This window comes from Galeopterus variegatus, unplaced genomic scaffold, assembly GCF_000696425.1.
Source record: "Galeopterus variegatus unplaced genomic scaffold, G_variegatus-3.0.2 Scaffold1042, whole genome shotgun sequence".
Lineage (NCBI taxonomy): Eukaryota > Metazoa > Chordata > Mammalia > Dermoptera > Cynocephalidae > Galeopterus > Galeopterus variegatus.
The window spans coordinates 275246-297592 of NW_007727153.1; the positions used below are offsets into that span (position 1 = coordinate 275246).

General features: G+C 37.5%; 1 protein-coding gene across 1 annotated transcript in view; it reads left to right on the plus strand.

Moving 5' to 3' along the window:
- Positions 1-454: 454 nt before the first annotated feature.
- TEX9 (testis expressed 9) overlaps positions 455-22347 on the plus strand; it is a 51254-nt gene continuing 29361 nt past the window's right edge. The window contains exons 1-6 of the mRNA XM_008574414.1: positions 455-481; positions 583-674; positions 11523-11586; positions 13480-13559; positions 19238-19286; positions 20324-20406. Coding sequence (XP_008572636.1) covers positions 455-481; positions 583-674; positions 11523-11586; positions 13480-13559; positions 19238-19286; positions 20324-20406 — 395 coding nt within the window. The remainder of the gene's footprint in view (positions 482-582; positions 675-11522; positions 11587-13479; positions 13560-19237; positions 19287-20323; positions 20407-22347) is intronic.

A 22347-nucleotide genomic window follows, 5' to 3' on the forward strand; every position in this document is an offset into this window, starting at 1 on the left:
ACATATAACCAGTAAGTGGCAGAGCCAGTTATACGAATTTAGGCTGACTTGAGAGCCTGAGCTCTTAACCATGTATGCTGTAAGTAAACGTTAGAAATCAGAACTTTATAATTCCACTGAAGAGTTCGTTTAAACGGGGTGCGCAGAGCAGGGGCTTTACGATCTTGCTTTCCATTGCGTATTGGAAAAGCATCCGCCTTCCTTGGTTGAAACTCCTTCACACCCAAGTTGAGAATTTATAGCGGCTAAAAGTCAGAGCTCTAGGCCGGCTTCCTGGGTTCCCGCGGCAGTGCAGGGAGCATCAGAGGTTGGTCCCCAGCAAGAGGCAGAGCAGCGGCCCCGCCCAGGCCCGGGAGTGGGAAGAGTCTGTGGCGGGCTGGAGGCTACCCGGGATGTGGGAACTCTCGCGGGAATATGCGTCGTTGCCTCGGTAACCGCTTTGCAGTAGCAAAAGATGGCGGGGCGAGGTCTTGATGTGAGGGTCAGTTCCACTCAGACTCCTGGGTAGTGACTGGGCTCCGGGAGACAAGGAGGCCGAAGTTCCTTGAACTTCGGGTCTGAAAATCTCTGCTTCTTTTACAGAGACGCAGAGTTCCAGGGACTCCGCTACCGGCACGCGTCCAGCAGCCTGCTACACCTCGACGGGACCTCCTTGCCAGGGAGGAAGAATATAAGTAAGAAATTCTGCAGTTGGGCTTTTCCGTCTTTCTTTCGTCTAAACGAGGCTGCTTACAAGTACTTTTCCTGGAGACTGGCTGGATCTTCGGGCCCACTCATTGTCCAGCATTCCCTTCCCATCTTCCCGCTCACCTGTCCTTTATCTTTTCTTTCATCTGAGTAGCTCGTCTGCGTCTTAGAAGGTATTTAAAAGGGGCGAAAATTTAGCCCCATCATGTTCGTCGGCCAGATGATACTATTGAAAATGATTTGGATAGCAGGAATTGCCACGAATATTTCAGGTTCTAGTTTAGGGTATTTAGCTTAATTTCAAGTTCCTGGAGTTTGCGTTATGTAAATTTATTTTAGGCGTGGTTTCTAAGTTGAAAGCACGTTTCTCAGTGCGGCTGGAGTCACCATTCACATTTGGTGGCGTTAGAATTTCCCTTCCTTATCTGTTCTCAGTGCAATTACAATTGTCCTGACAACACGTGCTTTCATTCTTGGCCCCTCCCACTCCTCATCTCCTAGTTTCACACGGCAGCTAGAGTAATCTTTTAGTTTGATCATGTCATTCTTTTGCTTAAAACTCTGCAGTGGCTTCTTGTTGCACTTTAAGAGTTCTGACAGATCTGGCTCCCGCTTACCCTTTTATTTGGTCTTGGGCCCTCTCCTTTTTTGCCTGAAACTCTCCAGCCTCATTGGCCTTTTACTTCTCTTTCCTTGAGGACACTCACACATGCCTTCTACCTGTAAATGCCCAAAGTGGCCTTCGTTGACCTTGCACGTAGGCCCCCCTGTTGTTCTTTTTTAATCCTTACTAATTTTTCTTTGCAATTAGCATAATTTGTTACAGTACATTCATTTGTTAGTTTATCTTTTTAATGTCTGTCTCCTCCACTGGACTGTTAAGTTCCACAAGGGCAGAGACCATGTCTGTTTTATTTGCCATTTTATATGCGCTTACAAAATTTATTTTTAAAACGACCTTTTAAATTTAAAATAAAATAACTAATTTGAAATTTGGAAAACATTCTGGCAGTTTCTCAGAGGGTTAAACTTAGAGTTACTATATTATCTATATTTAAAGCATTTTTAAAAATTAAAACTGAAATATACTCTTTTTAAATAAACTAGACACAAGCCAATTTACCACAACATGTAGGAAGATAATCATCCTCATCTCTCTGATCAAATGCGCCTATAATCCCAGTTCAGGAGTGTACTTAAACAGCTGAATCTGTTGTCTGTATACAGTTGTATCAGCTGTGCCTGAACCAAAACAATTGTTTGCATTACCATTCACCAGATAGTATTAAATGCCTGCATTCATTAGCTTAATTTGTTTAGTTATTTGGGAGTTTATTTTGCACCTGGCTCTGATGTGTCGTTAGGGATATAGTCCTGCATACAGTCAGAACTCTGCGAGATCTATTCTAGCAGGAATGGTTTTTTGGTAAGGGTGGCCAGTTATTACTTGTTCTGTTATCTGTACTCTTAGGTGTGCAGATCTGAGACATGTGAACAGAGTAATTCCCTGGCCCTGCCTAAATTCTTCTATAGCACTTCTGTGCCATGCAGAGTAAAATGTCTGGCTATCCCTCTAGACAAGAATATGAGTTCATAATATATGTATCTATTTTGCCACCTCTTGTTTTAGTATTAAGCATATTGGGATATCTCTTCAATCAGCAGACACAGTACTTTCCAGGGACCTCAACAGAGAATCTTCTGCAGTTCATCTCATGTCAGTTAGTTGGAGGAAATAATCACTATTTGAGAGGCTAGACTAAGGAACATGCTAACCACTCAAGTCAATAGATTTTCCAAGCTTCAGAAAACCAGAGAACTAAACAACAAGATTACATGATAACAGGTAGGGCAAGTCCATCCATAAATCCCAATTACACTGGATTTATAAATTAATTTGCAGACAGCTGACATCTTTATGCTATTGACTCTTCCCTTCTGCGAACATGATAACATCTACATTTACACAGGGATTTGTTTTTTTTTTTTTGGTCCTTTAATAATATTTTATTGTTTTATTACATAAAAGTCTTGCATATATTATTTATTTTAAGGTGTCACATAGTTTTTATTGATATAATGAGTGGCTTTTTTTTCTGTTACATTTTCTAATTGACTATATGTATAGGAACATTATTGATTTTTAAATGTTGATGCTACATCTATATTTGTGTAGACCCAGATATTCAGCCCTGCTGCAGTCTCATTCATTCTGCAGAGTTCTTTGGATTTTTGATGAAGACGGTCATAGTTTTTTATTGAAAACTATCATCTGCAAATTATGATAGTTTTGTTCCTTTATAATTTCTCATACATCGTCTTTATCAATATAGAATAGGAGAAGTGATAGTGAGCTTGGTTATTGATGGAGTTTGGATGTGTTGTCCCCACCAAAACTCATGTGGAAATTTGATCTCCAATGTGGCAGTGTTGGAAACTGATTGAGTCATGGGGGCGGATCCCTCATGAATGGGGGAGGGGGGATTAATGAGTGAGTTCTCGCTCTATTAGGGCCGGTGAGAGCTCATTGCTTAAAAAGACCCTGGCACCTTCTCTCTCTCTCTTGCTTCCTCTCTCCATGTGATCTGCTTGTATCCGCCAGCTGCCTGTCACTTTCCACCATGAGTAGAAGCAGCCTGAGGCCCCTACCAGACACAGCTGTCCCAGAATCGTAAGCCAAATAAACCTCTCTTCTTTATAAATTACCCAGTCTCAGGTAATTCTGTTATAGCAACACAAAATGGACTAAAACAGTTATTATTTTGAGGAGCCCACTTTTTAATTTTAATTAATATATCCATCATTGCAAATCGTAATCCTTCCCCATGCCCTCCACCCGACCTATCACTTCCCAACTCCCCCTCATCACTAATATCCTTAGGTTTGTTCTCTCCTTCTGAAAGTTCAATGCACTACTGTGGTCTTTTCTTTTCCTTACTTCCTTCTCTTCCTTCCTTCTCTTCCTTCCTTCTCTTCCTTCCTTCTCTTCCTTCCCTTCCTTTTTTCTCTTCCTTCCTTCCTGCCTTCCATCCTTTCCCTTCCTTCCTTCCTTCCTTCCTTTTCTTCCTTCCCTCCCTTCCTTCTCTTCCTTCCTCCTCCTCTTTCCTCTTCCTCCCATCCTCCCTCCCTTCCTTCTTCCCTTCTTCCTTTCCCGCCCCCCCCTGCCAGTTATGAGTGATAACATGTGGTATTTCTCTTTCTGTGTCCGGCTTATTTCACTTAACATAATTTTCTCCAGCCTCATCCATGTTGCTGCAAGTGGCAGAATTTCATTCTTTTTTATGGCTGAGTAGTATTCCATTGTGTATATATACCACATTCTCCTTATCCAGTTGTCCATCAGTGGATGTTTAGGTTGGTTCCATAGTTTGGCTACTGTAAGTAGAGCTGTGATGAATGCAGGAGTGCAGGTATCCCTTCAGTATGATGATTTCTATTCCTCTGGGTATATACCCAGTACTGGGATTGCTAGATCATAACGGTAGTTCTGTCTGTGGTTGTTTGTAGTTGTTAGAGAATCCTCCATACTGTTTTCCATAATGGCTGTACTAATTTACAGTCCCACCAACAGTGTAGAAGAGTTCCCCTTTCCCTGCATCCTCGCCAGCATTTATTATTCTTGGTCTTTTTAATAATGGCCAGTCTAATTGGGGTGAGATGATATCTCAACGTGGTTTTGATTTACATTTCTCTAATGGTTAGTGATGCTGAGCATTTTTCATGTACCTGTTGGCCATTTGTGTGTCTGAGGAGCTCACTTTTAATAATTTATCACCACATTTGAGGTTTGTTCTGGGGTTTTGGTAAATTGCTCTCATCAGGTTTAAAGTTGTTCCCCAATTCCTAATTTGAATGAGTGTTAAATCTATCAAAACTTTTTTTCCCCAGAATTAATTCAGGTGATATGTTTTTCTCCCTTTAATGTTTTAACAAACTAAACTACAAAGGCAGGTTTCTTGTTTTCCTTTACAGACTGCTGGATTTGGTTGCTATAATTTTATGTTTGTTTTGGATGTATGAATGAAAGTGAGATTAGTATTATGCTTTTTTTCTGGTACTTTTCCTTTTCGATTTTGATATTAGTATCATTCTAGTCATATGCAATAAGCTGAGTAGTTTTCCTTTTTATTTATTTTTTCCTGTTCTTGGAAGCATTTTATAATCAGGGATTATCCGCCCTTTGATTAAAATTGTGAAACTGTCAGAGTCTGGTGTTTTTTTGTCAAGGGAATTCTCTTTGCCTATGAATTTAATGATTATTCATCTATTTAGATGTATTATTACTTCTAGAGTAAATTTTTGTTATTGATGGTTTTCTAGAGAAGTGATTATTTCATATACATTTAGAAATATTAGCATAAAGCCCCAAGTCCCTGCCCTGAGGTGTGGCACAGGGGGAAGCTGAACCCAGCCACAACCAAGTAGAGAGACACTAGAAACATCATTTGCACATGGGTAGCCCTCCATAGCCACTGCAATTGCCATGGCGGCCATTTGCGGTCAGTCCCTATAGCAGCAGTCACGGCCACCGTGGCACGCCAGGCTCTCAACTTCATTGACACAATGAGAAGCACCAGTGGAGACCCCCCCCCCCAAAAAAAAAAAGGTCCCCTCTCTCCACAAAGCACACTCCAGAGTAATAGAAGAAGCATCTGATTTACGATAATTGGGGAGGACTTGATCACACCTGTCTCAGTACTGGACAGGTCATCTAGGCAACAAACCAACATAGAAACAGTTAATCTATCAGATGGAGAGAACAAATCTATGGTTATGGGGCGGGGGGAAGGGGAAGGGGAGAAGGGATGGGGGAGGGGGAGGGGAGTGGGAAGGGGAGAGATTGGATAAGAGACATAAAGAGTAAGTATGATTTGTAACAATGAATATACTAATAAAAAACAAAATAAAAGTAAAAAAATTTCCCAGCTAAAAAAAAAAATCTACACGTTCAACTTAAAAATAAAATAAAATATTAGCATATTTACTCTACGCTCTTACATTTTAAACCTTGACTGCATCTGTTACCATATACACCCCTTCTTTTGGAAGCGTTCCAAAATTGTTTATTTTTGTTTTTTTCTATTTTGCTGGGAGATTTATCTATTTTATTGGTCTTTTCAGAGAATTAGCTTTGTTTTCTTGCTAATCTATGTGTTTATTTCATTAGTCTATAGAAATAAAGAGATAAAAAGTACCTCTTCTAATTGTGGTGAGTTTGTTTCTTGAGCTCATTTGTTTTATTTTTCTTATTAATAAATACATATAAGTCTATAAATTCTCCATCTATAGCTTAACTGTATTCCAGAATCTGTTTTGATATATATTTCTTCTGTGGTTTTTTAGTTCTAAATATTTTATGATTTTCATAGTGATTATTTAGGAATGTGGTTTTTATTTCCAAAGCATACAGTGTTGTTTACTAGTTTTGCTTTTGTTATTTATTTTTTATTTTTTAAATTTTTTAAATTTTTTTTCCTTTTTGTCTTTTTTTTACTGACTGGTAACGGGATCGCAACCCTCGGTGTCGCGCCCGTACTGGGGACTGGCAACGGGATCGCAGCCCTCGGTGTTGCGCCCGCACCGCGCTCAGCCAGCAAGCGGGAACCGGTCTCCACATGGGATCCGAACCCTCGGCGGGAGCACCGCCGCACTTCCAAGCGGCGCACTCTCCAGTTCGCCACTGGGCCGGCCCGCTTTTGTTATTTTTAAATTTATTTTTAATTGCACTGTGGTCTGAGAATGTATATGATACTTATTTTTGAAAATGTATTGAGACTTATTTGTGGCCAAGTACATGTTCAATTTTTTGTGACTGTTCTATTTGTTCTTTGATAGAGAGTACATTACTATTTCTTGGCTAATCTGTTAGATTAAGATAATTAATTTTGTCATCCATGACATCAGTATCTTGCTTAAAAAAAATTTTTTTTTACTAGCTCTGTTGGTTTCTGCTAGAAGTATATTAAAATCATCAGTTATAATTGTAGTTTTTTAAAATAAATTTCTTCTTATAATTGTGTCTCTTTTTAGGGGGGGCTATATTATTTGATTTATTTAAATCTTCTTGATTCCTTTTATTACTATGTAGTGTCTGTTTTTTAAATCTATTTTCAGACTTTTAGGTTGTTCAGCTTTAAGAGCATTCCTTTATAACCAGTCTGATAATTTCTGCCTTTTAGTAAATGAATTTAATTTATTCACATTATTACGTTTACTACTTTACAGTTGTCTTAGCCATCTTATTTTTTGTGTTTTCTATTTACTATGTCTTTTCTTTGGTTCTTTTCTGTCCTTCCGTTGGATTGAATGAGTTTTCATTATGTCTTCACTTTTCTTTTTCTGGTTTAGAAAGATCTTAGAATGCTTGAACTTGGTTTTTCTCTGTTTTTCAAGTTAGATGAGACTTATTTGTTTTTAATACACCCACACCCAGGTAATCAATGTTATTTTTATAGTATGTACTAATTTAGATTTATCATGTTTTCTGATATCTTGTTCTTCAATATTCATTTTTTCAGGTTCATTTTCCTCCTTCTGAAGTATAGACCTTTCATTATTTTCTGTGAAAATCTGAGTTTTAAACTCTCCAGTCTTTTCTGAAAATTTTGTTACTTTGCACTTATGTTCATTTATCTGAACATAGAATTCTACATGGCACAACCGCCCCCCACCCCCAGTCCATTGAAGATACCCTTTCATTGTCTATTGGCATCTAGAGACATTAATGAACTATCTGCTGTCAGCTTTTTAGACAATTATGCTGGTAGACTATTTTTCTGTGTTCTTTTAAAATAATGATTTTGTAGTTTAAAGAGTATTTTCTTTATCTTTAAAGTTCTGCAGTTTCACTATGATGTGTACAGTGTGGATTTTCTTTTTTTTTTTGTTCTGCTTTGGATCCATGTCTTTCTTCAATTTGGAAAATTCTCAGCCTTATCTCTTCAAATGTTGGCATTCCCTCCTTCTCTCTGAGATTTCCTTCTGCAACTTCTATAAGAAGGAATAGATGTTAGCCTCTTTTTTGTGTTTTTATCCCTGTGTTTCTCTGGACTTCCTTGTAGGTGATTTCCTCATGTATATCTTCTAATTCATTCCCTCTTCAGTCCATTCTATTGTTCAACATAGCCATTGAATTTTTAATTTCAATGACTTTTTCATTTATGTAATTTCCATATGGTCCTTTTCGAATTCAGTGTTCTTTTGTAATAATATCTGGGTCTTGCCTAATGGTTTCTATTCTTGCTTTTTTTTTCAAATTAAAAAATGCTAATTTAAACATCTTTTTCAGATTGTTTTATTATCTCTAGTTCTTACGGTACAACTTTTTCCTTTTCTTGCAACTGCTGATTCTCCCTTTTAGTGGCTTGTTTCCTTATGCAATTTGTTATCTTTCTGAAGTCATGAGGAGTTCATGGAAAGAGTTCATGGAAAGATTTGTATTATTTTTTAATTCTGTTTTTCCATGAACTCTTTGAAGTACCCTTTAGCAGGGTTTGCTTTCTGAGAAAGTCCCATATATTCTAGATGAGTAAATGTCCCTATAGGGTAGTTTTGAATTTTACCTGTACTAGCTTAAAGTTTTCCCTAATTCCAGGCCAGCTTTCTCAACTATATTAAAGTTTTGGCATAGTGTCCCTGTACCATCTGGATAAGAAGAATTTGGGCTTCACTCCTGTGTGTTCTAATTACTCACAGGAGAATCTTTTCCATCCGTGGCTCGAGCTTGATTTCTGTTCACTTAAGGTAATGGGTAGAGTTTTGTAGTCTGCGTTTCACAGGTGTAGCCCTTCATGACTCACACGTGCATCCACTTCTAGTTGGGAAGCTATTTTGGCTTCTGTTCCTGTTTACTGCTCTCACTCTGAATTGTTGCTTTATTGTTAGTACCAGGGGCATTTCCCTTGCCTGAGTTTGAGCGTAGCAGTATTTCCTTCATTACATTTTATCCGGCATTTCCATTTATTTGTAGTAGAAGAATAGTCTTCTCAGTCATCTTGACCTACTATATTGATTGGTAGCTTTTGTTTAAGTTGTCATGATTCTTGTTAGGGAATTTAAAAAAAAATCAGTTGAAGGCACCTTAAATGTAACTTTAAGTCTTTCTTAGATATTGTTCTTTTGACCAAGTAGTCCTAAAATATAAAAGTATTTTCTTAAAACACTGTTTTTAAGACTGTTTTAAGAAAGGATATGGTACTGTCACCCCTCCTTTTTTCCTGGGGGTGGGGATCGTAAGTGGTTTGTGTTACTTCTGAGACACACATCTAAGAAAAACAAACAAGATATCTCATTTTTTATCTCATGTTCTTCAACATGTCTCCTTCATGTACCTTCAAAAGAGCCTAGATGGTCTTGAAATGTGACCTTTCAACAGAAGGAAAAAGTTATATGCTTTTGAAGATGTTTTTTATAGTGTTAACCTTTAAAAGAGAAAAAGAGACGAGCTAAGAATAAGAACAGAGTTTAGAACATTATGTTACTGCAGTTTATTAGAATATTGTGTAACATTTAAGGTGCTAATTATAAAGACTATGGATATAAACATATTCTTCCTATATTGTTGTGGGAAAACAGTACAAAATTTTATATACTGTAGATGAAAATTGGAGGGGAATATTAAAAGTAAAAACTATTGGATGATGGTGGTAGGATTATGAGCAATTTTTCCTTTATTTTTTTCCTCCAATTTTATTTATTAATTTATTTTTATTTTATTTTAATTTATCAATATACAAGTTTGTTTATTTTTGTGTCCCTTTATCAATTCCTCCTTTTCATCCCTCCTTCTCCCCCCCCGCCGCCTCCCATCAACATCATATCTGTTCACCTGTCTTAACAAAGTCAAGGAGTTGTGATTGTTGTGTCTTATTCACTTTCCCCTCCCGTTTGTTTGTTTATTTACTTATTTATTTTTATTAGCTCCCACAAATAAGTGAGAACGTAGTATTTGTCTTTCTGTGCCTGGCTTATTCCACTTAATATAATTTTCTCTAAGTCTGTCCACGTTAACTGCAAGCAGTAGTATTTCATTTTTTTTTATAGGAGAGTAGTATTCCATTGTGTAGATATACCAGACTTTCCTTATCCACTCATCCGATGATGGGCATTTAGGCCAGTTCCAACGCTTGGCTATCGTAAATAATGCTGCAGTAAACATGGGAGTGCAGGTATTTCTTGGACATGATGATTTCCATTCTCCTGGGTATATGCCCAGCAGTGGAATAACTGGGTCATATGGTAGATCTATCTGTAGTTGTTTGAGGAACCTCTATATTATTTTCCATAAGGGCTGCACCATTTTACAGTCCCACCAACAGTGTAGGAGGGTTCCTCTTTCTCTGCAACCTTGCCAGCATTTGTCATTCTGAGTCTTTTGAATATTAGTCATCCTAACTGGAGTGAGATGTTATCTCAAAGTGGTTTTGATTTGCAATTCCCAAATGCTGAGTGATGTTGAGCATTTTTTCATATGTCTGTTGGCCATTCATTTATCTTCCTTTGAGAAATGCCTGTTCAGCTCCTTTGCCCATTTTTTAATTGCATTACTTGTTTTTTTACTGTTAAGTTGTTTGAGTTCCTTGTATATTCTGGTTATTAAGTCTTTGTCTGATGTATATTTTGCAAATATTTTCTCCCACTCTGTTGGATGTCTTTTTGCTCTGTTGATTGTTTCTTTTGCTGTGCAGAAGCTTTTTAGTTTGATGTAACCCATTTGTTTATTTTTCCTTTGGTTGCCTGTGCTTTGGGGGTCATATTCATAAAGTCTGTACCCAATCCTACTTCCTGAAGTGTTTCCCATATGTTTTTTTTTAAGGAGTTTTATTGTTTCAGGAGATATATTTAATTCTTTAATCCATTTTGAGTTAATTTTGGTATATGGTGAGAAGTACGGGTCTAGTTTCATTCCTTACATATGAATGTCCAATTTTCTCAGCACCATTTACTGAAGATGCAGTCTCTTCCCCACTGTGTGGTTTTGGAGCCTTTGTCAAAGATCAGATGGCTGTAGGTGTATGGGTTGATTTCCGGATTCTTTATTCTGTTCCATTGGTCTGTGTGTCTGTTTTTAGACCAGTACCATGCTGTTTTGGTTACTGTCACTTTGTAGTATAGTTTAAAGGCAGGTAGTGTTATGCTTCCAGCTTTATTTTTTTTTTTTTTTTTTGCTCAGGATTGCTTTGGCTATTCATAGCCTTTGGTCTTCCTGGGACCAAGTAAATAGTATTCCTATTTTTTTGCTATATTCCAAATATACTGAAAAAGTTTTTTGAAAATGGAGTGTCAGGTGGAGGTCAAAATAATCACCTTATTTCTGATGAAGCTGACATTGAAGTTTGTAGCTGAGGTATGAGCCACACTGGGTCTAATCACTAAACCCCAGTTTTAGCTCCTCAGTCATAGCTATACCCCAGACCAGTGCAGCCCTCTCCCCACCCACTTAGTTAGAGCAGAGCTTACAGCCTATCTCCTGAGAGGCAAGGTTAGAATATGTGTTCTCTGCAGGGAGGCTAATTTCAGGAAGATGACTAGTGGAACTGAGTTGAACTCACTCAGTTTATTCTTCCTAAGTTTATTAGCCAGGTAAGTCACTTCACTTTAAGATGAGTAAGGGTCACAGAAAGGCCAGTACTTAGTGTTTGAATTCCCACCACAAGGAAGGAAGAATCATGGAGGGTTGGGACTAAGTTCTTATAGCTGCTAGAGTAAAAATGTCATGTATATGTTTTGGCATTTGTTGATTAGGTCAGTTGTTAATGTGTAATTGCTGAAGTTTATTTTTATTTTTGTTAAGATCTTTAGTATATCCCACTTATTAACTTATTTTCTGCTTTAAGGCGTTTAAATGCAGAATTGGAGGCAAAAACAGCTGATCTGGTTCGACAAGCTGAGGAAGTCATAGTAAGTAAATGTACGGCTATTAATAATTCCATTATGTGCTAGTTTTTTAACTTTTTAAGTTGATGTATAACATACACACAAAAAAGTACCCAAAGCATAAATGTTCAGCTCAATGAATTATCACAACTTGAGCATGAATATATATGCATAGGTATATGTATATGTACATGTATGGATGTTTTTGGTAAGCACACATTTTCTAAAATCTACTGAAAAAGTGTTTTCCAGTTAGATGCTCCAGTCATCTAATAAGAACATTAATATTTAATAATCTTTTCTAATATGAGAACTATAGGACTAATATTTGAGGGTAGCTACCTGGAATTAACACTGATTCAGTAGGAATATAAATAAAATGGTCTTTAGGTGAAAATTGAATAAAAGGTAACAATCATCACTAATATTCAGTTGATAATTTGTTTTTTGGTTTTTTTTTGTCCTTTTGAGACCGGCTGCACCACGCTCAGCCAGTGAGCGCACCGGCCATCCCTATATAGGATCCGAACCCGCCGCACTCTCCCGAGTGCGCCACGGGCTCAGCCCGATAATTTGTTTTTTGGTTTTTTTTTGTCCTTTTGAGACCGGCTGCACCACGCTCAGCCAGTGAGCGCACCGGCCATCCCTATATAGGATCCGAACCCGCCGCACTCTCCCGAGTGCGCCACGGGCTCAGCCCGATAATTTGTTTTTTAAATTCTCAGCTGGATGTAATTCAAATCCTTAGGGCTAGAGTAGAATCACATTTATAGTCAGGAAAAGTGTAGGGAGATATCACCAGACAATGTATCTAAGCATATTATTCCCCATTCTGGTACCAGATTAGGTATTTCTGCAAAAGCATGGGCATTGCTATTGCTCATTGATAAAATAGAGTAGCTCTCCTTAGAGGAGTAAAGTGGCTGCTTTCAAACTTTACCAGTTCTTACCCTAATTTAATTACAATTCTTCTTTTTAACTCCCTACCCCTAAAGATGGAGTTGATGGAGGCAGGGAAGGAAATCTAGGCAATATTTTATTTTAGTGCATTATACAAATTCATAATTATTTGTTAGTTTAGGAATAAGTAATGTGTCATATAGAACATTTCAAATAATATGTTTAGATAACAGTCATAAATACGGTAGTTGCATTTGTAATTAAATAATTTACTAAAAATGAATAGTTCTATTCCATCTTTTAGTTTTCACTAGTGCCTAAAGAACAGGAGAATACTTGTACAGAAGCACCCTACATTACAGTCAAGTGAAAGATTCATTATGTATTCTGCTCAAAGGGTCTCCTAAAAAGAACCCCCCACACCTCCAAAAAAAGAACAGAGTAGAAAACAGAGAAGGGCTGGGAAAGGGAAGGGAGTGTTCCCACCCCCACAGAAGCTAACCAAATATAACTTTTGCCATATTAAATTTTTGCTTACTCACTTTCATTTCTAAATATATCTTTGCCAAGAGTTTTTACTCCTGGTACTTCATTTTAGCCCTTTCATGGTTTTTCAACATTGAAGTTTTACCTGATTTGAGAAAAGTTTTTCTACCCATTAAACAGATATATTTTTTTTATTTCTTGTGCCTTTTTAGAATTTCCATTGCATGCTGCATAAGATGAAAGAGTCTAATATAGTGGGGAAGTATAAGTTGGAAATATCACATAAAGGCCTTGACAGTCTTAGGTTTTTCTCTTAGGATTGACTTTATTAACCCAGAACAAATGAAAGGTGGAACTGTAATATTACAGACCTTATTTTTATACCGTAGCATTTAGAATTCTGTGCCTGGATATCATAGAAACTATGGACAACTCTGAAATGATTAATGATGAGAGAGGCATGTGAACAAATCCTACTTTTGTGTTTTTTTCCTATTTTATGAATGGCTTATCATTTACTCATTTAACTAGAGAGATCAGCAAGAGGTACGATCTAGGCCTACCCCAACACAAATTAAATCACATGAAGAGGAAGATGATTACAGTTTAAGGTAAGTGACTTAAATTCTCAAATATCATTGGGTTTGGGTTTTTTTTTTTTTAATGATGTATGTGGATCTCTTACTATATAACATCTTCTTACATGCAAATGTGAAATCTATAATTTGAAGTATAAAATAATAAAAATTGGGGGCTTTTTGAGTGGGGAAAAAGCACACACCACAGTGTTCTTCCTCTGCTCTCACAGTACAAGCAACACAGAAGACAAACTTCTGTGACCAAATGTGTGGGGACTTCTTCCCATTGGCAAGCAAGCCAGCAGTTTTCCTAGTGGACACCAGCTAGGTGCCTTCCAATTCAATTCTGACACTATCTACCTGGAGATAGTGTCAGATCTCACAAGTTGAGGGCTCTGTCCCCAAGACTGCCCCCCACTGCAGATGTCTGCTAGAAGCCCAAGCCACTGGAACTGCTGACCAACCAACTAGAAATTGGGGTTCCCACAATCCCCTCTTTGGGTTTGACTAGTTTGCTTGAACAGCTCTCAGAACTCAGGAAAACACTTACTTATATTTACTGGCTTATTACAAAGGATATTTTAAAGGATACAAAGAAACTATACATAGAGTTGGAGTGTACCACCCTCCCAGCACGTAGAAGATCCAGAAGCTCTCCAAACCCTGTGCTCTCAGGTGTTTAGGGAAGCTTCATTATGTAGGCATGACTGAAGCATGGACAACCATGTAGAAATGTGGTTGGACAAAAAGGGCATGATCTAACTCTAACAGAATGGGTGGGGAAACCCAGCAGGGCCTGTTTGTTCAGATTCTTCTTGGCCTCTGTTCAGTGTTCTTTCTTCCTGGGCATGAGGTAGGACCCCTCCCGGAATAGGGGTCTTATGACCTACAATCAGACAGAGTGGGTCAGAGTATTTCTTATGGCCAGCTCCACGACAGAAAGGCAGTGGAAAGTTAGAACAAGCTGGAAACTGTGGATGAAAACCAAAATACACATATCATGGGGGCTTAAACCAGTCAGGACACATGGTAAGCCCTTTACCTACTTTATCTCATGTAATTCTCAAAGTATTATTTTGAAATAAATATTATTCTCATTTAAGAAACTTTAGCTTAGAGAGGTTTAGTACCTTGCCCAAGAATACAAGAACATGTAGAAAGTATGTCATTTCACTGAGCTTTAACCACAGCTGATGTGATTTTTAAACCTGTTCTCACATACCACCTTTCTTTTTAAACTTTTAATTAGTAAAGATAATATATATAAAAAATTTTCCCCTTGAATGTCATGTGAACTTCTTTTATGTCAAGAAATTAAGAAACCATAAAATACTTAGGAACAAATTTAATAGAAAAAGTATAGGATCTATGTAATAAAACTATAAAATCTTATTGTAGAGGCAATATGATCACTAAAAATTCCAAGTCTTTTGAAGTTGTCAGTGGGCTATGAACATAAGTCAAACTAATCTCTTCCAAGCCAGAACAGACAAGAGGTGGTGTGTGAACCTCCAGCTGACTTTCTCTGCCATGAGGATCAGTGAAATTCTAGTTGGTGAAACCTCCCAGGTTGGTCTCTGGGTGCCCATGTTAAAAAACAAAAAAAGGCCTTCTCTCCTCTGTTGCTACCTTGAGTGTGTTAAGCCACGGAGATTTGGGGGCTACTATCCTAGCCTGTTCTTACTAAATAGAAATTAGTATTGGGAAAGGAGTGCTGCATAACAAAAACTCTGAAAGTGTGGCTTTAGCTTAGCAGTTAAGTGGTAGCCAGTAAGGAAACTGATACTGGAGGCTGAAAAGATAGATTAATGTTATGTAGTGGCATTGAATTTAGTAAAACTCTCACTGTGGTAAATTGAGAGGCAGAAAAACTGTCTAATGAACTTGTTCTCTAGGAGAATAGGTTGGAACACAGAATATTAGCAGTACTGTATGTACTATTCATGTTAGTGCTATTTGGGATGTTATTACACGAAAGATAAAAGTTTGTAAAGAATTGGCTGGTTTGCAATTCAACGTCATATAAAGCTTCAAAGTGCTTTGTAGTTTTAACTCTTACATTCAGGTCTTTGATCCATCTTGTGTTAATTTTTATATATGGTATGAGATAAGGGTCAATCTTTATTCTTTTGCTGGTGGATACACAATTGCCTCAGCACCATTTGTTGAAAAGACTATTCTTTTCCTATTGAATGGTCTTGGAACTCTTGTCAAAAATTAGTTGATCATAGATATATGGTTTTATTTTTGGACTCTCAATGCTATTCCATTGATCTAAACATTTATTCTTATGCTAATACCACACTGTCTTGATTACCCTTGCATTGTGCAGTCAGCTGCTTTTAGACCTCAAGATTACTAGATAAAACTGAGAAAGTCTTTGAGGAAGAAAAACCTACTGAAACTCAAAATTGAGGCAAAGTTCATACTAACGATGTGGACTTCACAATTATTGATAAAACTTTCCAGTGGATTAAGGTTCCTCAGAGGTAGGATCAGATTAAATGGTACCAAGTTAAACTTTTCAGTTGGATATAATGGCTCGGGGCAAAGATGTAACTAAAGGATAGTCCCCCATAGAAACCTGACAACCTTAAAGTATCCCATCTTTAAATTGAGAGAGAGAGAGAGAGAGAGCGCTTCAGGGTAAAGAAGTAAGGAATTATATAGACTTAGATAGAACAGTAGGTATGGTAATGGCACATAGAAGTAACTGGAATGAAATAGGTAAGAAACTAGTTTTCCAGAGTTGTATCAGCAAAGAAACTTTGAGTGTATTAAAATTGTTTGTGGCTATTTAAACCTTAAAACAACTGTGGGTCACCTCCAGTCTTCTATCAAAAAGCAGTCTATGAGAGCTGCACAGCCCCAAGAGGGCATAATGCTTAAACACCTTACAGGGCTTAGAAAAAAAAGTGTTAATAAAGTGGTGGTATGAAGTATGAAATACCGGGAAATTATTCACTTACTCAAAAATAATTATTGCATACAATCCAGCAATTCCCCTCCTAGATATCTACCCAAAAGAAATGAAGACGTATGTCCAAGAAAAAACTCTGCATGCAGTTTTATTCGTAATTGCCAAAAACTGGAAACAACTCAAATATCTATCAATGGTGAATGGATAAACAAATTTTTGGTATTCCATGCAGTGGAATAGTATTTGGCAATAAAAAGCAATGAACTACTGATACAGCAACAATGTGCATGCTATATAAAAGAAGCTTACTCAAAATGTAAATAATCTGTGTTTTTATTTGACATTCTGGAAAAGGCAAAACTGTAGGGACAGAAGTCAGATTAGTGGTTGTCTGGGGATTGGGGTAGGGATTAGCAGACTTACTTTACTACCAAGGGGCACAAAGGAACTTTTTGGAATAATGGAAATATTCTCTATCTTGGTTGTTGTGGTGTTTATGTTACCATATAGGTTTGTTAAAATTGATATGCAAATTATATCTCAATAAACCTGGAAAAAATATGAAATTATTATTTTGAATTATTATAGTGCCAGGTTTAGCTCCTGGTAGTACAGTGGTGAGTAAACAGACCTGATTCTTCTCTCAAGAAGTTAATGCCTAGTGTGTTGCTTTAAAAAATTTTTAGTACCTCAGTAAAAAAATATATATTTACATCATCATTTTATACACACATGTATGTGTATATGTAACATAAAATTATCCTTATATGTAATGTTCTCTGATATTTTACAAATAAAGATACCTAATAGTTATCAAAATTACAAATTTGGATTACAAATTAGATCAGACATGGCTTTTATCCATTAAACTAAAGGACTGTAATGATGATAACAACAGATAATCCCTAGTTTCTGTTGAAACAAGTGAGAGACTGATTTTACAAGCACAAAAATAAATCTGTTGATTATCTTTTACTAAATTTTCCTTAAGTGCAAAGTGGTGATGACGCCTCTATTTACCTACCTCACATGGATTTTTTTTTTTTTAATGCTACTGTTTGAACAGATGGCTTTTACCATGTAAAACATGGCATTTGACTGTTACCTGGGAATGTTGAAGCTGGGAGGTAATTCTGTAAAGAGACCATGCATTTCAGGCTGAAACAGTGATAATCCACCTAAATAATTATAGTTAAGCAGTATATATGAGGGTACCAAAAAGTTCATGGAAAAATAGAATTAGATGATACTTTTTGAAATACCCTTATAATAGGTCTTAACACTTAGGGTTACTTCATCAAAAAAATATGGTAGGGAAACCAGACTTTAGTTTTCTAGTAGTATACAGTATATATATCCTTCAGTCTGCTGGAAGCAAGGTTTACCACACAGATCATTTCAATCGTATTACAAGCTTTTCATGGAGAAGTTTAACAAAAGTAAGCAGAATACTGTGTTATAGTTCATTTTTCATGGAAATACACTATCAAAGTAATATCACTGTGAAACCTGTGGGAGACATAACCATTGAATGCTTTCAGCTGATATGTATGTGTGTATGTTTGTGGGGGTTGGGAGGAACAGAAGGTGCAGAAAATGTAGTAAGGAAATGGCAAACATTAATTTGAAATGAGGGTGATTAAAGAGGACACTTAAAATTTGTATAATATTTGGAAGCATTTTCAGATCATATGTGAGAAGATTCGTTAGACTGTAATTTTAAGTATTTTGAAAACATTTTTTTTTCTTCCCAGAGATATTTCAAGTGCTTCTTTTTAAGGGGCTGTATTTAATATTATCTAAGTATATATTCGTGTTTAATATTGAAAAAACCCATGCATGACTCCTTCAGCAGGTGGCATCTGATGGAAAGTAATTTCATTTTTATGTCTTCTACTATGGTTAGGAGTTCTCAGGGTGTATGGTAGGATTTTATATACTCATAGCAACAATAGATACAAACATGGTACATTTTCAGAGATAGTAATGTGGATGCTCTGGACAATTGATTAGGGTTAGGGAAACTTTCTGTAAGGTAAGTATTGTAAATATTTTTTGATTTGTGGGCTATACAGTATCTGTTGCAACTACTCAGCTTTGCTGTTGCAGTGCAAAAACAGCCATAGATAATATGTAAATGAATGGGTATGGGTGGATTCAGCCAATGGACCACAGTTTGCAGACCCCCATAAACAGTTATTTTAAACTACAGACATATTTTGAAAACCTTATGTATAAAAATGAATTGCATTTTAAACGTATGTATCCATTCAACAAATATTTAATTAGTGCCAATTTAAGACCTTATATTGCCAGGTACTATGCCAAGTACTAGGCATAGATTAGTGAACAATGTAGACATGATTTCTACCCTCAGAGTTCACAGTGTAATGTGGATCACAGACACTGATCAAGTATTTAAATGCATTAGAAGAATATCATTGAGTGGGCTCACAATAAAAAGCCCTGAGGTGAATGATTTTGCAACAGGGATAATCCCTGTGCATAGCCAATAATAACTCCTTATGATTTCCATTCGTTAAAATTTATGCTATATTTTCCTACAAAATATTGGCATTGTAATATATCTTTTCAAAGGTGAATTATTTAATCAAAGCACTTTTTATGATACTCATTCAAAATATATTACCATGTGGATAACTAGAATTATGGCAAAGTTTACTTGATAGTTGTATATTTTCCCTTTCAAATACAATTACTGTTGAATTTCATTGTGTATCAGCTTAGTATCATCTGTTGTTAATGTATAATGTTTATGTTTGTTCTACAGAGGTCTGTTATTATCTGAAGGGAAAGTTCATCTTCATTCAGAGACTAAGGTATGAAATCAAACTTTCTGTGAGTGCAATTACATTCTGTAGAATTTAGGTTACTTTTAGACTTCTTTGACAACAGAGATGGCGTATGACTCAGTAAAGATAGAATATAAACTTTGATACTCAGAAGGGATGCATTCATGAAATGTTGCTCATAAAATAAATGAATTCTTTTTTGTCTCATAATTCCCCTGAACAATTTGGCTATACAGTGTAAAGAATAATAAGTGAAATAAATTTTTAACCTGAGCCTTTCTAGTTTTCTCTTGTAAGCTTAAATCTAGTAGAGAGAAGACCTGAAAAAGAAAGGTACTCATACAAAAAAGATGAATTAAAAAGTCTGTTCATTCATATAAATATTTTCACTATAGAAATCATTCTTCCAAGTGCTGGGCATCCTGGGACCTACAAATTTCCCACCCATGGAAATCTAGGCCAAGTGAACTAACTATATACCTGAAGGCCAGAGAAGGCTTGCTTGGGGAATAACAGGTTAGTGAGGAGAACTAAATTTTGTGTCGGAACACCCAGATTTAACATTCTACTAGCTAGCTAAATATCCTTGAATCTTTAGGACTCGTTTTCTTTACCTTTGAATCTCTCGGTCCTGGTGATATCTACGTCTTTTCCAGCTATACAGTTCTGGGATTCTTGAAAATATAATTTGATTAATTTCATGAAAATAGCAATTCTTGGGGCCGGCCCGGTGGCGCGCTGGATAGTGCGCCGCTTGGGAAGCGCAGCGACGCTCCCGTCCGAGGGTTCGGATCCCACATACAGACCGGCTCCCGCTCACTGGCTGAGCGAGGCGCGGGAGCAACACCGAGGCTTGCAATCCCGTTGCCGGTCCCCGGTCCGGTACGGGGGCAACACTGAGGGTTGCGATCCGTTGCCGGACACGGAAAAAAAGACAAAAAAAGAAAAAAAAAAGAAAATAGCAATTCTTCTGTGTAGTGAAATAGCAATTCCATGTGATACAAAATTGCTTTCCTTGGCAAGTGATTAGACACTAATCAATAGTTTAAATTCTTTTCATGTAGCCAAACACCAAAAACATTGGTCCTGTAAACAAGGTTCAAAACAAACTACACTCTTCAAGTAAAGGAAGGAAAACAAATTCAAGGTATGGTGGTTTTAAAAGTATTACTTTTTTTTTTTTTTTTTGAAAAAGGTTCAGTTATAATTGAAAAGATTCATAATTTCAATTATGAAACTAACATATAAAATAGTTCAGAGACTAAGATAACAAACAATCATAAAAACCACCATCTGGATTTAACGAATAGGAACATTTTTGCTTCAGAACTTTTTTCTATAAAAGACAAAATGTTGCAGATATAGTGCTGGCCAGTTAGCTCCATTGGCTAGAGCTGGGTGTTGATAACACCAGGGTCCAGGGTTTGATCCAGGCCTTGATCCCTGTTACTGGGCAGCTGCCAAAAAAAAAAAAAAAAAAAAAGTTGCAGTTATAGTTGAAGTTCCCTTGGTCTTTCTCCTCACTCCAACTCCTCTGATCCCTCCTCCCTGTACCCCAGAGGGAACTTCTGTTCTGAACATGGTGTGGTTCTTTCTTGTCCATGCTTTTATATTTTTACTACATTTGTGTCTATAAGAGTATACACAATTGTTTTGTGTAAGTTCAAGTGTATACCTATGGCATCATACTTAGGTACTTAGGTTGCCACTTGCTTTTTTTTTCCTCTTAGCATTATTTGTTTGGGAATATAGTTTGGGAATTGTACATGCGGATTGAATTCATGTATTTCAAATGCTATATAACATTACATTTTAGAAATATATCGCAGCTTTTCCATTCCCCCATTGATGGACATTAGGTTGTTTACATATTTTTGCTATTATAAACATTGCTGTGATGACCATCCTTGAATATGGCTGCTTCTGTGTGTTGGAGAATTCCCCCACCACCCCTGTAAATGCCTGGCAGTGGAATCCTGGGGGTACAGTATGTGTGTGTGGTTTTTTAATTTAATTTAATTTAATTTAAATTTATTTATTATTATTATTTTTTACATTCAAAGATGTTGTGGAGCAGTGGGAGGGGCAGGTGGGAAGGGGGTAGGGAAGTGGAGGTGGGGGATGGGGCTGGTCCACAGCCAGCTCCTTTGCTGGCCTGCTAGGGGAGGGGGCGCGGTGTGGCTGAGGCTGCAGACTCCCCCCACTCCAACTCTGGAGCCTGGGGGGCTTCTGGAGGCAGGTCAGTCTTCTCATGGTTGGATGCAGACATCTGGGGCATGGCTGAGGCCCAGCTCTTGAACCTGGGGGACTTCTGGCTCTTTCAGATTTTATAGGTGTTTTTTGGTGGTATTAGACCTTTAATGGTTAATATCAGAACTTTGTCTCTGATCTGTGGGTGTTTTGTGTTTTCTTTCAGTTCTGTGTTGTATTATTTGCTGTTCCCACCACTTAAACTCTGCACTGGAACTAATTTGTTGTCCTTTGCTTACTTATAAAATGGGGGAACTTCCTGTGGGGACCAGTACTTAAGCCCTGTGGTTGAGCTAAATTGCTGCTTTGCTGCTTTTTGTGCAGCTCAGGTTTTAACTGTTGACCTTTTAAGTAAGTACTTCCAGGTCTTTGAGGTCTGATACACCTGGATTGTGTGGAAACTCTGGTCTGGGCCTGAGTCTTTTCAGCGAACTGCTCCCCCTGCAGTTCTCTACTCCTGACCAGTCTCCACTGAATGGTCCTGTGCTGACTGGAGGGCAGGTCAGCTGTCCATGCTGTGCCCCAGTGTTCCCCTGGTGGGCCTGTCTCCCCTACTTTTCACATTCTGAACACTTCCCCTGTGGCAGGCCATGCACCCATCCCTTGCAATGACTCACCAACCTTTGGCTTGCCCCTTTTTTCAGTTGTCTGTGGCCCCTCGCTCCTACGTGGGTCCATGGGAACTCTGTCAGTGGTCTTGCTGACCTGGGGTCCACCGAGGCCTCTTGCTCCGACTGCTCACCAGGGCCAGCACTGAAATGGCCAGGGCTTGAAATGGTCGAAGTGATCCCTTCTTTCATCACAGCTTCTCTTGCCTTCATGAACTCTGTAGGTCTCT